The sequence below is a fragment of the Somniosus microcephalus genome, chromosome 1 (genome assembly GCF_052327205.1).
Source record: "Somniosus microcephalus isolate GS21.2 chromosome 1, FLI_Smic_1.0, whole genome shotgun sequence".
NCBI classification, from domain to species: Eukaryota; Metazoa; Chordata; class Chondrichthyes; order Squaliformes; family Somniosidae; genus Somniosus; species Somniosus microcephalus.
In genome coordinates this window covers 291,445,895-291,463,370 of record NC_140987.1, presented here as the reverse complement: position 1 = coordinate 291,463,370, position 17,476 = coordinate 291,445,895, and the positions used below count along the sequence as shown (strand labels likewise).

Genomic DNA, 17,476 nt, shown 5'->3' with positions numbered 1-17,476 from the left:
ACTGATTTCACAGATTTGGACTCATTTAAGGTTAAGTTGAGACGACGGAGAACGTCAAAAAATTTCTGGAGGTTGGCATCATGCTCCTTCTGGTCATGACCAGCAATGGTGATATTATCCAGATATGGAAAAGTGTCTGTTAAGTTCTCCTGTTTGACTAGGCTATCCATTGCCCGTTGAAAGACGGCCACCCCAAATGGAAGGCGACAAAACTGGTAAAGCTGACCATTGGCCTCAAAGGCCGTATACTTCTTGTCAGAGTCCTTTAATGGCACTTGATGATATGCGCTCTTTAAATCAAAAGTTGAAAATACCTTGTAGTTGGCAAGGTTATTGACCATGTCATCAATGCGTGGTAGTGGGTAGGCATCCAGGTCAGTATACTGGTTAATAGTATGCGAGTAATCGATGCAAAGACGTTTCTTGTGTTGCTTCAGAGGATTTTAAACAACGACGACTTGAGCCCGCCAGGAAGATGAACATGGCTCAATGATACCGTCAGCTAGAAGGCGAGAGATTTCTGTCTCGATAAAGGATCGATCATCTTGGCTGAAACGTCGTGATTTAGTGACTATGGGCTTACATCGGGGGGAAAGATTGGCAAACAAGGAGGGCTCATTGAGCGAAGCCGCCGAAAGCACACAAAACGATACTTTGGAAATAGTAAGCTCCGGCTTTGACCCTCCAAACTCGAAAGTGAGTCTTGTGTTGTTTCTGGAAATCCTGTCCCAGGAGCACATCACTGCATAGGTTCTTGAGCACCCCGAGCTGGGTGGAGAAATAAGTGCGGCCATTGAGAATAAGGTCGACAAGACAAAAGCCGGAAGAATTGGTGGTCAGTGTCGTCAGGGCCATTGCAATTTCCCCGTTCGAGGGGTAAATACGCAGTTTTAACTTACTGACGGCCCGCTCACTAATGAAGCTGTCAGAGCTGTATGAGTCGATTAGTGCACTCAAAATGTGTCCATTTACCAAAACCTTTGTGGCTGCATGGGACAGACTTTGGGGAAAAACAGCTGTGATGGGAGGAGGGGCAGTTTTACCCTTGACAGCTGTAACCTTAGTAGTGGTTCTTGGGGAAGGAGCAGTTTTATAGATTGCAGCTGTAACTTTAGCAGTGGCTCTTGGGGGAGGAGCAGTTTTATAGATAGTAGCTGCAAAACTAACAGGAGCTCTCGACCGGTATACCTTAGAAAAGTGGCCTTTCTTACTAACCGCGGCTCTTGACTGGCATACCTTAGAAAAGTGACCTTTCTTGCTGCAATGATTGCAGGTCGCGTTACGAGCAGGACAAAATTTCCTATAATAGAACGCACCTCCACAGAAGAAACACTTCCTTCCAGATTGCCAAGATGCCGCTAGGACGGGGTCGTCATCAGTGTAGGTTTCTAGGGTAGGGTTGTCATCAGCTGGGTTGGAGTTGTCGTCCGTGAGGGCTTCCGTCCGAGGCCTACTGAAAGAGTCACTAAAAGAGATAGCAGCAGCCCGTGCACGTGGTAAAAGATAGGTGTCTGCATTCCTCTTTGCTAATCCAGAGAACATGCCTGGTCATAGGCAGCCTGCAACTTGAGGGTTTTATTCTCCAACAGACGCTGACGTGTGAAGGGAGCCGCAATCCCATTAATAAAGGAATCATGAATTAACTCCTCCTGGTACTGCTCAGCTGTAACAGCTTTAAGATTACAATCCTTGCTGAGCCTGCGAAGTTTCTGAAGGAATTCGTCAAGTGATTCCCCGGGTTGTTGTCGAGTTGTGGCCAGTAGATGCCGAGCAAAAATTTCATTTGGGGACTTGACATATAGCTGCTGTAGTATTTGGATAGCGGCGTCATAGTCTACACAGTCTTCGATATAATCAAATACATGAGGGGATACATAATTAGCAAGTATCTCCAATTTATCAGGAACATTCTCACCACACACCCTGAGGAAGTTGCTGAAAGTACGATACCAGTGTTTCCATACCTTAGCAGCTGTAAGTGAATTCGGGTCCAGGTCAAGAAGGGCGGGGCTGAGTAGTTTCTCCATGATGGATCGATTACTTGTCTGTAACCCTTCTACGGTTCGAGTCGTAGCTGCCTGTTCCCTAAATCACCCAAAGCGTGGAGTCGATATCAAGTTGATTAAATTGACGTAATAAAACTCACTACGCACTTGGTTTGAGCATAAAGCAAGGCTTTGATCAACTTGTTTCAGAACATGGAAGTCTAGTTGTACTTCACTAGTTCCTTGTCTTACAAAATGTCCCTGGAAAGCTGGGGCCGACGCCTGAGTATTTATACTCCTTGGACGGCGCCACCAGCTGGCCGTTCAGCGTTATTTCACGAGTAGTTTCTTGATAAATGATGAGATTTATAACACAGTGTACTAGTTAATCTCCCATGGCATCGATTACAGTGAGACAAAGGATATGTTGCTTTGTAATGTGGACCCACTAAGCCTCGACAGCAACCATTTCTCCCACTCCTGCAATGGGGTTATCCCTCCTCTCTCTGCCTCAAAAGAGCATTCCCCCCTCAACATATTATCCATCCCAAATCTCTCCCTCTGGTTCTGTATAGTTTTTTTAAAGTCATTTTCAGTGATTTTAAATCGGTTTACTCACAGGTAGTGGACTAGGCACTGATTAAAAATGCTTATTTTTTTGTGATAAACCCATTTTCAACTATATTAATAAAACTGCCCAAGGTTAACGCTGTTAAATATATCAAGGAATATTTTTTAATGCAAAAAAAAAACCACGTTCTAAACACTGCCCGATTGTGCTGGTCCATGGCAGATTTTACGTTCGATGATATGCATACGAGTTTGAGCGGAAACTTGAGCAAAAAATTCACTTTGCAAAACTAGCGCAATTTTGAGTGCAATTTGCACCAGGATCAATGATTGTGCCCAAAGCACATACCTTACGTTGTCTTTTTTCAAATTATGATTCCTTTCCCTCAAAGAAACTTGTGTCCACAGATCCTCCTTCAAACAAGAGGATGGGCAATAGACTGCAGACTCTTTTATGCCTTCTAATGAGGATACTATTCCATGCTTGTATAGAGGAAGCTAGCTTGTTATGTGTGTGATAGAGGAGATAAATGAAGGGTCACTTCACCCAAGGTGAAAAGTTATAAAATTAGTCAGAATGCTGCTAGTTCATGTAAAGGACCCACAGTGCTGCAAACTTCCTATGCTGCCAGATGGAGGTCATGCTATTGAATAAACTATCTGCTACTAAATATAATGCTGTGGAACAGTTTTGGTGCTGTATTACCACATGTACAGGTTTTGTTGCAAATGTTATGCCACAATAAGTACCAAACAAAGTCTAAATGAAAAAATTGGCAAACTATAAACAGCCCTAAAGCAGTGGTTTGTAAACCATTATTGTTTCAAATTAATTAAGAGGCTGGAGCTTTCATATAGATTTCAGAAGAGAAAAAATTAAAATAATCCAGCACCAACAGATCGAGGGGGGGGGGGGGGAATGAACCAGCTCCACAGAATTCAAGGCTAAAGAGAACGTGTTCAAAATACAGTCTTAGTGGAACCCTTGGGATGAGGGGAGGGGAGGGGGAAAGAGAGGAAAGGAACTAAATTCATATTTCTACCGTCCACATCACAGTCTTCTATATACCTTCTCAAGGAACATATCTCTTGGACTTGGATTGCCTCTTCCAGGTCTCCATTTTGCCTAGTCTCAACTATTCTCCCAGCCACATTTGTCGGCTTACACTTAATTTAACTCAGTCCAATGAAGGTCTGTTTGTTTCTAGTCAAACTATTACAATCGTTCCCTCATGCCACGTCTCTGCCTTCCTATCCAGTCTTGCTTATTATTCCCCGCCGGCATCATTGCTGTTTCCTGCTGTTCTCATTCAGTCCTTCTGAAGAGTAAAATAATCCAGCACCCACGGATTGAGGGGGGGAAAAAAAGAACCAGCTCCACAGCATTCAAGGATAAAGAGAACATGTTCAAAATACAGAGTCTTAGTGGAACCCTGGCCCTTGGGATGACAAAAAGTTTGACTATTTTACTTTTTCTCTTCTGAAATCTATATGAAAGCTCCAACCTCTTAGTCAACAAACAAGGATTTACCTGGTATTTCTAAAGTATTTGGTCATACACTCTAGCAAACTACTGTTGTGTTGAGACATACCGATTTGACCTAGAAGCTAATCTAACTGCCCTTAGTTTTAGGTTGGGGAGAAAGGGAGAGGAGGAGAAAAAGAGAGGGAGAGACAGACACAGAAATTGACTGAGACCAAACCTTACTGTTGGGAATGTAGGAGACATTGGGATCTCAGGCCCCAACAGCAGCAGTTTGACAACTGCCAATCCATGAAAATTCAATCAGAAGATCATACTCCATAACTGGAAAAAATCACTGGAGATGCCAGAGATAGGTGATGAAAGAACTCACTATTTTCCAGCTAAGTCAGTGATGCACACTCTCCACCTATGCAAGGTCTTGGCTTGTGACCGAGAGAATCTAACCTCATCAATCACCAGACCAGGTCTCATCTCAAAAAAACTCAACCCAATACGTTACAAGCTATATGTGTTTTCTCCAAACAGTGTTAAAGAACTGCAACAGAAGAAGAGAATCAAGCCTATTTTGCTGTTATTCTCAAAGACAGCTGTATAAAACTTGCAAATGTCATTTTATTTTACAGGTGATTTTCTTTAGCTTTAGGAAAGCAAGAGGAATAGCTGGATTTTTTTTTAACATCACTCCAGTTAATATTTGAGCAGCAGTCTATTTCTTAAAGCATCAACAAAGCTAGGATACAACTGAAGTGCAAAGTCATTGGACTGTGAACTTAGGAAAAATGTTGTAGCCATGAAGAATGTTGCCTTTCTCTCCTGCACCTCCATTTTTAGCTTTGGAACTGTTAAAGTATTTGGCCATACACTCTTGCTGTAGTTTCGGTGCAGCAGAGAAGCTCTAATTATTAAGGAAAATAAATATAACAAAGTGGATGGTCATCATGGCAATGGGTATCAGTACTAGGGAAATAAACCTTTTTCTATTTGTGTTATGAGAATCAATAACAAACACTCCCAGGCCAGACACAGCACCGTCAAATTCAAAGTAAAGCTCCTTTCAATTTGCTGGAACGTATGCCTCAACTCCAATCCTGGAAAAGCACGCTCTAATGTGCCAGTGTAAATTTTTCCACTTCCCAGTTACCTTTCTTTTGGCCTTTGAGTGAAATTGCCAAGCCACAGCAGAAGTAAGGGCAGTTTTGAACTTTGAGCCCATACGCTCTAGAAACTAGGGTGGGAATACCCAAACTCATGTCACATTGGAGCCTTATACCCAGCAGACGGGAGAGACATGCATCCCATCAATCTGGATTCAAACTTGGATTACAGTAAAAAGACAATGTGCTAACCAAAGTATTTTTTACATGTACAAGTAAATGGAAGTTCTTTTGCACAGGACTACAGATGTTGATAGTGAAATGAACCGATAAAATAGGGAGAATCACATTGGTGATGTTCCAACACTACAATATAAAACAAATGTCTTAAAGGGACGTCACTATTGTGATTCTCTCCATTGGTAGTCTGGTCATATTTCTACTGGTGTGCAGAAGATGAAGTGAGGAAGAAAATGGATTATAGATTACCAATTAAATTCCCCTTTATTCACTATAAACTTAACCCTCCTTGATGTTGGCACTTCTTCAGAAATGTTTTTACTTAATTCAAGAGGATGCTCTTGAATGCCAATATCCTGCTAAAAGAAATAATTTGAAGATTGCACTGTTGTTTAAAGTTAGTGAGAGGTGAACACCGACTGTAAGAGCCATAAAAGCTTAAGAAAATACTTTAAAATATTGGTTAAATAGCATAATACAGTTAATTTACCTGATTGACTTATTGTATTAAGAAACCCCCTATTTTCTTGCTCCAGTAGTATAGTCCGAGACACCCCCTTCATTCTTGCCACAATGGTACAGTCCCTAAGCCACACATGGTATGCAGCCATTTTACAGTTTAAACTCCACGTGGCTGAAGGAGGCAGAAGTTGTGAGGTTTGGAGCAATACAGTTTTTGACCGTGTTCGTTTCTACGTGTTTGCTTTGTAATTCCGTTTGTGAAGTGTTATAGTAAACAGTTTAAAAGACAAAGCTACGTTTGGGAACGTTTTATTTCGACACGCGTCTACTCGTTGTTAACAGCCCCACAGCTCAGTGGCTGCCTGTTTGGAAACTAAGAAGCGCCACTACATTAGTCAAAAACTTGCTCCCTAAGAAGGACGGAATCGTCGGCGAACGTATACATGACTGGTCACGGAGCCAGACGACAATATAAGAAAGCGAAGGTACAGTGACTGTTACTTGCTTTGTTCATTCTATTGAGAAGCTAAATAAGAGCTGCGGATAAAATGGCCGAGGCCTTACGGATCCAGGAGCTTCCCCCAGCCAGAAGGATTGCTGGCCAAAAGAGGGAAATAAAGCTCCCCCCAAAGGCAATGGAAGAGAAGTTACATAGAAGCATAGGTGCAAGGAAGGCTAAATTAGCTCAGATAACTGGAAAAATGAAGATAATTGATCGTCTCATGGAAGATAATGCTAATATTAAGAAAGCTGAAGACATAATGTATTACGATTTCTCCAAGCTGCATGAAGAATTTAATGTACTCAATGAAGATGTATTAGCACTTCTGTCTGAAGAAGAGGGAAACGCTGATCAGCACAACTGGTTTGATCTTAAATCAACCAGCATTAAGGACTATATCAAGGCCACAGAACAGTGGATGTTAAAGATTCGTCAAGATGCTGTTACAGCAGAGAAAGATAAAGTTGACGATGAAGTCGGACCAGACGATAGCATTTCAGAGACTTCCGCCAGACCGAGCAAAAATCGAAAAGAAGGTAGCTCTGTTTCTGGACGCAGGTCAGTCGCTTCTACCACAAGCTCGTCGCGACGCATGAGAGAGGAGGTTGAACGGGCGGCGTTGATGGCGCGCGCAGCATCTTTAGCGGAGAAGCAAGCTCTTGAACGGGAAGAGGCCCAGCTGCAGGTCCAAGAGGCCCAACTGCAGGCCCAACAGGCCCAACTGGCCCAGGTGCAGGCAAAGAAAGAACAGCTGGAGATAAAAACAGCTATCGCGGTCTCAGACGCCAGGTTGAGTGCGTATGAAGATTATGAAGGCTCACGGGACGGCGGGAGCAAATACTGCCAGTCAATGTTGTCACATAGAGTTGGATCCAGGGCACCTTCAAGAGTTACAAGAGAGTCCGAAGGCAATCCCCTGGCATTACAGCGTGGAAGAGTGGCCTCTCCACTAACAGGAGCACGTGATGCTACCCCAGACGTCAGACGGTCTAGACTAGACCCTGCTGATGACCACCAGAGGCCTGAAGACACAGGGAGAAGCCTATACCGAGTGATGCAACGTCAGAACGAAATTACAGAGATGCTTGTAAAACAACAGAATCTGTTTCGACTCCCTCAAAGAGACATACCAGTGTTCCAAGGCGACCCACTCAAGTATAAGCCCTTCATCAGATCCTTTGAACAAGCCATTGACTCCAAAACAGAGAGCAGCAGTGATAAGTTGTACTACCTGGGACAGTACACCAGTGGTAAACCACAAGACCTGGTCAGAAGCTGTGAACACATGAGACCGGACCGGGGATACATAGAAGCCAGGAAGTTGCTGCAGGAGCACTATGGTAACGAGCTGAAGATAGCCACTGCATATATTGAAAAGGCTCCCAAGTGGCCACAGATCAGATCGGAGGACGGAGAGGCATTGAACGCATATGTTCTTTTCCTCATAGGATGTCGCAACACCATGGAGGATGTTGAATTCATGGAAGAGATGGACAATCCTACGACTATGAGAATCATCATCTCTAAGCTTCCTTACAGGATGAGAGAACAATGGAGAAGAACAGCCTTTGAGATAATGGAGAGACGGAAAAGTAGAGCCAGGTTTGCAGACTTATGAATTTCATAGACAAACAGGCTAAAATTGCTAGGGACCCATTGTTTGGAAACATCCAGGACGCCAGCCCGACCACCGATGGAAGAGTGAAAGCCAAGCCTGTTGAATCAAAGACTCTCAGGAAAGGTGGTTCCAGGGGAAGCAGCTTTGCAACTATCGTCACTCAGGCCGAGGAAGAAAGGCCCCAGAACTCATCTCCCAAAAAGAGCAGCACAGTGACGCCTGCTAATGCCTTTCAGAAGCCATGCTTATTCTGCCAGAAGAATCATACATTGGATTCCTGCAGCGACATCAAAGCACAGCCACATAAGGACAGAATCGAATTCCTGAAGTACAACGGCCTATGTTTTGGATGTCTCTCTCAGGGGCACCTGAGTAGAAACTGTAAGCAAAGAACAACATGCAGAGAGTGCACTCGGAAACATCCCAGTCTGCTGCATATCCATAAAGAAGAACAAGTCTCTAAGAAGAGTGAAGAAAACAATACCGACGAGAAGGTTGTTTCAAGTGCTCTGGTGTCGCTAGAACCAGAGACTTGTGGACTCACTGGGGCCGGTGACAGTGATTGTATTCTTGCCATCGTACCAGTAAAGATCAAGTCTAAGAGGAGCGAGAAGCTTGTGGAGACTTACGCCTTCATGGATCCAGGTAGTTCAGCAACGTTCTGCACAGAATCACTCATGCGACAGCTGAACGTTAGAGGCAGAAGAACAGAAATCCTATTACGCACCATGGGTCATGAGAAGTCAATGCAAAGTTATATCCTGTCAGACTTAGAAGTGTGTGGACTTGAAGAGAAGGACTTCATAGACCTGCCTAATGTTTTCACACAGAGGGAGATTCCTGTTAGAATAGGGAACTTAGCCCTGCAGAAGGATGTGGATAGATGGCCTTACCTAGAAAAGGTGCGTCTCCGATACATTGAAGCAGAAATTGGCCTATTAATTGGAACCAATGCCTACAAAACTATGGAGCCATGGCAGGTGATAAACAGCAAGGATGACGGACCCTACGCCGTCAGGACAGCCCTTGGATGGGTAGTCAATGGACCGGTAAGGAGAGATGATGGCAACAAGTCGAACAAGGAGGAACGACAAAATGTCACAGTTAATCGCATCTCTATCGCAAGCATTGAAGAGCTGTTGATACAGCAGTTCAACGCAGACTTTTCAGAACGCAGCCGTGAGGAAAAGACAGAGATGTCACAAGAAGACCATCAGTTCATGGATTTGATGACAAGGTCTACACAGTTCATTGATGGCCACTATCACATTGGTTTGCCACTGAGAAGACAGACCGCGAAGATGCCGAACAATCGCTGCATAGCAGAGCAACGCGCCATCAGTCTAAAGAGAAAGCTGAACAAGAACCCCGGCTTTCACGAAGACTACAAAGGCTTCATGAGAAACATCATAGCGAAAGGCTATGCTGTAAAAGTGCCCGAGGAACAGTTGAACAGAGACGATGGAAGGGTCTGGTACATTCCTCATCACGGTGTGTATCACCCAAAGAAGAAAAAGATCCGGGTAGTGTTTGACTGCGCCGCCTCATTCAGAGGAACTTCACTGAATGGCCAGCTGCTTCAAGGTCCTGATCTTACTAATACCCTCATTGGCGTCTTGACTAGGTTTAGACAAGAGCTCGTTGCCATGATGGCAGACATAGAATCAATGTTCTACCAAGTCAGAATCCCTGATGAAGATGCTGATCTTCTGCGTTTCCTTTGGTGGCCAGATGGCGACGTTAGTCAAGCGATGGTGGAATGTAGAATGGCCATACACTTGTTCAGAGCCACATCATCTCCCAGCTGTGCAAGCTACGCTCTCAGAAAAACTGCAGAAGATGGCAAAGGCAAAGCACCATCAGAGGCTGTGGAGACAATCTTCAGAAACTTTTATGTCGATGACTGTCTGAAGTCCGTGTCAACAGAAGACGATGCCATCGCACTGTCAAGAGACCTTAGAACGCTGTGTTCGAATGGAGGATTCCATCTGACTAAGTGGATAAGCAACAGCAGAGCAGTTCTAGCTTCTATCCCAGAAAAGGAAAGAGCCACTGAAGTCAAAGATCTGGACCTGAGCCACGATGTCCTTCCTATCGAGAGAGCTCTTGGTGTACAATGGTGCATTGAGTCAGACACGTTCAACTTCAGGATAATGGTGAACGAAAGACCATCCACAAGACGAGGGATTCTCTCCGTGGTCAGTTCCATCTACGACCCTCTTGGATTCCTGGCACCACTCATTCTGCCGGTGAAGCTGATGCTACGAGAGCTGTGCAGAGACAAGAGAGGATGGGATGAAGATATCCCAGAAGGTCAAGCTCAGAGATGGCACAGATGGTTGACAGATTTGCAACAACTTTCTAGCTTCAACGTCAGTAGATGCATCAAGCCCGTGAGTTTTGGAGTTACAAAGACGGCTCAACTACATTATTTCTCGGACGTCAGTGAGGACGGCTATGGCACGGCTACTTACCTCTTGCTGACAAATCAACAGGGCCAGAAACATTGTGCCTTCCTCATGGGGAAATCCAGGGTGGCTCCGCTGAAGCAGGTCACCATCCCGAGACTGGAGTTGACGGCAGCGGTTGTTGCAGTTAAAGTTGACCAGGCGATGCGGAAAGAGTTACAGCTCCCACTAGAAGAATCTGTCTTCTGGACGGATAGCACGACGGTGCTGAAGTATATAGAGAATGAGAAGATACGCTTCAAGACCTTCGCAGCAAACAGAATCTCATCCATTAGAGAAGCTACACAACCATCTCAATGGAGGTATGTAAACACCTCATTAAACCCAGCAGATCAAGCCTCACGGGGATTGAAGGCTGAAAACTTCATGAGGAGTGAAACTTGGATACAAGGCCCAAGTTATCTGCTGGAAACAGAGAGATCATGGCCAGAAAGACCAGATATGCCAAGTCAGATTGCTGAAGACGACGTCGAAGTCAAGAGATCAGTCACAGTAAATCTCATAACTACGAAAGAGAACTTTGACACAGTGAACAAGCTTGTTAACCATTTCTCAGGATGGCACCAGTTGAAGAAAGCAGTTGCATGGTTTCTAAGGTTGAAAGAGTTGCTGCTACACCTGAGCGGTAAGAGAAAAGAGTACCGAGCCACTATCAGTCAGTCTGAAAGTAACCCCGATAAGCAGAGAATGTTTCTACAGCAGTATATGCATCAGCACAAGACCACATTGGGTAAGAATTCATTGACCGTGGAGGATTTGGCCAAGGCTAAGATGGAGATAGTTTGCTTCAGTCAAAGACAAAGATACCCAGAAGAAATCGAAGCTTTACAGCGAAATACTCCAATCAAGAAAGGTAGTCATATCTACAAGCTGGATCCTACACTGCAAGATGGAGTACTGAGGGTGGGAGGGAGACTAAACAAATCTGCTGTGCCAGAGGAGGCCAAGCATCCTGCTATCCTTTCTAAGGACCTCCGGGTTGCTACTCTCATTCTTCAGCATATACACCAGAGTATTGGACACAGTGGGAGGAATCACGTGCTTGCGAAGCTAAGACAAAGATACTGGATTCCAGGAGCTAATTCTGTAATAAGAAAAATACTCTCTGAATGCATTGTTTGCAGACGGTTACACGCTAGAGGAGCTGGGGAGCAGAAAATGGCAGACCTGCCTGAAGACCGTTTGTTACCAGACAAGCCCCCATTTACAAACGTAGGGGTGGACTATTTCGGGCCTTTCGAGGTAAAGCGAGGACGGAGCCTTGTCAAGAGATATGGTGTGCTTTTCACTTGTTTGACCATCAGAGCAGTTCACATTGAGGTGGCACACACGCTTGACACTGATTCCTGTATTAACGCCTTGCGGCGCTTTGTCTGTAGAAGAGGTCAGGTGTCCATTATGCGTTCTGATAGTGGCACTAATTTCGTCGGAGCGGAGAGAGAACTACGGGAAGCTATTGAAGGTTGGAATCGGCTTAAAATACAGGAAGCCATGATGCAAACAGGAATTAAGTGGATCTTCAATCCTCCGGCTGCATCCCACCATGGAGGTGTCTGGGAAAGACAGATACGCACCGTAAGAAAACTACTCAGTTCTGTACTGAAGCAGCAAGCGCTCGACGACGAGGGACTCCAAACCGTTCTGTGCGAGGTCGAAGCCATCATTAATGACCGACCGATAACTAAGACATCAGATGATCCCAATGACCTCGAAGCCCTGGCTCCGAACCACCTGTTGTTGTTGAAAACACAGCCAGCCATGCCCCCGGGAGTCTTCAAAAAGGAAGATCTGTATGCCCGTCGGAAGTGGAGGCACGTTCAGTATATGTCAGACCTTTTCTGGACCAGATGGACAAGAGAATACTTACCTCTGCTACAGGAGCGTCAAAAATGGTCCAAAATAAAGAGGAACTTCACTGTCGGAGACATTGTCTTAATCGTGGATGATTCAGCCCCTAGAAATTCTTGGTTGATGGGAAAAATAATTAAGACCATGCCAGACTCCAGAGGCGTCGTTCGTCGCGTTTGTTTGCAAACCAAGACCAGTACCCTGGAAAGACCGATCACAAAGCTCTGCCTGCTACAAGAAGCAGCGTGAAAAGCTCCTGAACGAAAAAAGTGGACACTTATATTGTAAATATGTTGAACTCATTAGTTTATGACTCTTAATGTTTGAGTAATTGATACGCTTCATGTGCCTTGTCAATTAGGGGCCGGAATGTAAGAGCCATAAAAGCTTAAGAAAATACTTTAAAATATTGGTTAAATAGCATAATACAGTTAATTTACCTGATTGACTTATTGTATTAAGAAACCCCCTATTTTCTTGCTCCAGTAGTATAGTCCGAGACACCCCCTTCATTCTTGCCACAATGGTACAGTCCCTAAGCCACACATGGTATGCAGCCATTTTACAGTTTAAACTCCACGTGGCTGAAGGAGGCAGAAGTTGTGAGGTTTGGAGCAATACAGTTTTTGACCGTGTTCGTTTCTACGTGTTTGCTTTGTAATTCCGTTTGTGAAGTGTTATAGTAAACAGTTTAAAAGACAAAGCTACGTTTGGGAACGTTTTATTTCGACACACGTCTACTCGTTGTTAACAGCCCCACAGCTCAGTGGCTGCCTGTTTGGAAACTAAGAAGCGCCACTACACCGACTGCTTCAGATATAAACAGTAATCATTTCCAAAAGCAAGCTATGAACCGCCCTCTCCTGTCCAACCTACATAAATGAGTATTAGCATGGCTAGAAATAAGAACAAAGAGTTTCTGATGTTCAAGTTAGCTAATATGGTTGCCATATATCCATCAAGGTTGCTTACATGGTTACTGCACATTTATTAGCTGAAAAAACTATTTTATATGATCGAAAGTTTTACGATGAAAAAATGCAGCATCTGAGAAAATGTGGCTCTCTCTTTGGATGCGCAGAGGAGCTCTTGGGGAAAAAAGAAATTGTTTTGCATCAGCAAATTAAATGCTTCATCAAAAACTGATGTACAACTGTAAGGAAAAAAACTGGGTTGCTGCAAGACTACAGTGAACACAAAATGATTGAGCTTGACGTTATCTGTTCTCTGTCCTCTCCCTTTCTTTCAGTACATTGTCATTCCCATTTATATTCTTGCTCTCCAAGTTCTAAACATCCTACAATCCCTTGAGTAACAGACACACACAGTGATCTAGCTATCATCTTTGTTATATCAGATCAGTTTTGTGTAGCTTAACATGATCGTCCTCAATAGGAATCCTCATAGTACAAAGCACTCTCTCCATATAGATAAGGGGAAAAATTAATTTAAAAATTACCTCAAGGGAAGTACATCCATAGTTCCATTTTATTTGTTCTAGTCTATGAAGACCTGCTGTTACACAGCAGTACCTAGATGATACTAATTTTCTCAGCTTGAACACCTCCGTCTAGGACCAACCCAATGTTGTTTTACAGAATTCTCTATGGGGCCACCTACTGATGACAACTAATTTCGATTCCTAGTACAAGAGCAGGCCTAAAATGAGTGGCTTCTATGGAACTGGAACAAAACAAATATGATTAAAAAATGGCACATCTATGGGGTAGAAGATTTTTAAAGTATTTTGCCAGGATATCTGTACCTGATAGGAGCAGGGGGATGCCTCATATGAAAGTAATCTCCCAGCACTTCCTTTCTCCTTTCAGTAAGACCAATGAATTCAATCAAATGTTCCTCATTTCACAGAAGCTGTCCATTCAATCAACAGAATATCCGTGTGACTGCTTTGATACTTCAAAAAAATGGCAATCACACTGGTAATCTACAGTCTTGGTTACATATGTGGACTGACATATAATAATAAAAAGTCCTTTCAGCCCTCAATATTAAAAGCAGAACAAAATGATTACACTTTTTAAGTTCTGACAAAGGGTCATCGACCTGAAACATTGGGCTGGATTTTGTGAATGGAGGCGAGTTGGAGGCAGGACTGCTGATTGTCATGTCAATGTCCCGCCTCCATCCTCGCCTGAACAACCAGAGAGATTTTCCCGATTGACCTTGTTAAGCCCGCCCTGCGGGCTCAGCAGGCCAATTATGGAGGAAGTCACTGACGAAGCACGTCAATGTCAGACATGCTATCTGTCGAGACTTCTTGAAAGAAGAAATGTCAGCGTTTGACAGCTCTGTGAAGCTGTCAAACACTGACTTTCTCTTTAGCTTGATGAGTCCTTGTGTTCAGGACTCATCAAACCTTTCAAATTTGTAAATTTCACATGGCTGTTGGTTCGAAGGTTCCAACAGCCAATCTGTGAAATTGACAAAGAGGATGTCGGCTCTCCCGATCCACCGCGGCTGAAGGCTGTAGAAAGAAAACAAGGTAAGTGAACACTTTTTAAAACTTATCACTCACCTTCCATACTTACCACTCCACACTTGCACCCATCACTCACCTCTACATCTTACTGCCAGGTGCCTCCGACCACCGCAGATCCGCTCCATGTCTCCTCCAACCCGGCAGGGTTCTCTGAGGTCGGGAAGCCTTCACCTGTGAAGATAAAATGGCACTAATCCTTTTTTCTACCTGTTAACAGGCAGTTAAAAGGATTTAATCCCTTTCCCGCCTCCAGGAGATGGGACCCGAAGCTGCACATCTTCCCGCCTCCTGGCAAAAGGGCACGGAGGCGGGATGGGGGCAGGTTTGCCATCCGCCCCCACTATCTCCGAATTTACCGGCTGTCCTGCCTCCATGCCCACCTCCTCGGGGCTTGGAAAATCCAGCCTGTTAACTCTGTTTCTCTCTCCACAGATGCTGCCTGACCTGCTGAGTATTTCAAGCATTTTCTGTTTTTAGTAAACTTAAGAATTTTTTTTTGAAAAGCACGTGTATTGTCCTCTCAGCTTGGTCAGCAAATTACAGGTTCCTTAGAATAGTTCATATCATCAGGCAAATGACACCAGTTTTTATGGAGCGAGGGGTAGTGTAATTTCCTGCTCTCTCCATTACCTCTATCCCCAGATTCAAGCATACTATTTCTTCGCACAAAGTCGTTCACTTATTGGTACTCAATGGCACCTGAGGCACTGGTCTTAGTGAACGCTTTTTACCTCTTGAGAATCTAAATTTGATTCTATATTAGGGATGCATTGCCCTCCCCCTGAAGAAAACAGAAATAAAGAACAAAATGAATAATGGGTATTATAACTAGATATCATGAGATATTTTCATTCAATTTTATAAAAACTTTTATTGTACCATTTTCCCTTGAATAAGGCTGAACCAAAGAAAGCAATGTGGACTTTCTTTTATATATTATTATTTATATTTATATATATATATATATATGCACACTGTACTAGAATTTATATATTGGAGATATCTCATATGTCTGCCATAATGACATAACTGATTACTAGGGACCAATCAATTATAAGCTCGCTGCTCGTGTATCTGGTCCAAGCTCACTCCCAGGGCCCATAGTCTCCGCTTGCTCCCCAGCTCCCCTCAGTGCTACCTACCAGCTCTTCAATAAGTGGCGCTCCCAGACAGCTTTTAAAAAATACAATGAAGTGACTGTTGATAAACAGAATATCATACTTCGTTTTAGGACGGTGGCAAGAAAGAGATTGGAAAAACCTACAAGATTTTGCTATAGTTTCCGTCACTTTTGAAGAGGGACCATTGAAGAGTTCTACTTTTGCTGACTGAACAGAAACAAAATACTTACAGCAATGTCTTCTGGGTACAGATCATCGCTGAAGGAACCATCATCAAATATGACTTGATAGAAAGTCTGCGAGGAACACCCGGTGACTCGGCAACTGTAGTATCTTCCATTCTTGTGCTTAGAGATGACTGTCTGTCCAATTGATAAGTCTTGGAATAGAGTTTTGTTTTTCTGTTTTGAGGAAAAAAAGTCAATAAAAGTTTTGCCAAGAACAATTTGTTCACTTAACAGATTTTACTGACAAATAACATAACATGATTAAGAGATAGCAATGTTAATATTACAGCAAAATCAAATTTTTTGCACTTTTGAAAAATACAGTTCAATTATTTTTCTTCCATCATAAACCACAGAACAGCTGCTCATCACTGGCCATGGGCCAGTTGATTGCTACTTAAGTAAAAGAATGCATCCACATTAAAAAGCAATGCTTAAAACCTCAGCAAATTAATTTATTTTGCAGCTAAACTGAACACACACATCACTTGTCACCAAGGAGCAACATTAAAGTAAATGCATTGTGTGAAATTAGACAAGTCATGTTCTGTAATGCACCTTACATTCAGCCTTATATGAATCCAATTAATTCTACAACAAACATTTAGATCAATATTTCAGAGCAAGTATAATTTTGCTACTATAGTCCAGATGGTGAGCTACATTCGAAAATAAAATGTAAGTGTCTTGTTGATAAACATAATATTATACCTCCTTCAGGAAGATGAAAAGAGATGGGAAAAAACATGTGCACAGCTACAACATTCTCCAAGCATACCACAATTTTACCTAATTAATACTTTGTAAATAAATTGATTTCAATTTTCTTTAAATGATTTTTCCCTCCATCAGTGAACAAAATCCGGCATGGTAATACAGAAAATTAACCCTTAGGTGTCGTAACAGAGTTTAAATTCAAAATATGCTAACATGAATTCTAGAAGAGCAGCAATTGCAAGTGAATGAAATACTTACTACACTTGGATTTGTCTTGTGTCTGAAGCATGTGATGAGGACTACATATGGCCAGTCGTCTGGTTCCATTACAACTCCTGCTGCATGGGCACAAGTTACGTGGAAGGACGTTGGGCAACGTCCATATGAACACTGAATGCAAGCACCCAATGTCTTCTTAACTCTCTTTCCGCAGAAAACACATTTCTATAGGGGAAAAGAAAAGTTAAGTTTAATAATTTTTCATATCTAAGATCTCCAGACTGAAAAGTTCTCATGAAAATTTGTTTCCTTCTCACTTTATCCAGAGAAACATACATGCTAATAGTAAAATGCTCAGTTATTCGTTAAGTTTTTTTAGGATATACTTTTTTAAGATATAATCCCTGTACATTGTCAAC

The 17,476-nt window shown here is 43.1% G+C and overlaps 1 protein-coding gene across 7 annotated transcripts in view; it reads right to left on the bottom strand.

Annotated features, from left to right (window-relative positions):
- Nucleotides 1-17,476, bottom strand: part of LOC147124839 (lysine-specific demethylase 4C-like) — a 645,681-nt gene that overhangs the window by 89,750 nt on the left and 538,455 nt on the right. For all 7 annotated transcript variants that reach the window (XM_085993864.1, XM_085993875.1, XM_085993908.1 and 4 more), the window contains 2 exons: nt 17,097-17,282; nt 16,125-16,295 (listed from right to left, as the gene is read on the bottom strand). In XM_085993864.1, coding sequence (XP_085849990.1) covers nt 16,125-16,295; nt 17,097-17,282 — 357 coding nt within the window. The remainder of the gene's footprint in view (nt 1-16,124; nt 16,296-17,096; nt 17,283-17,476) is intronic.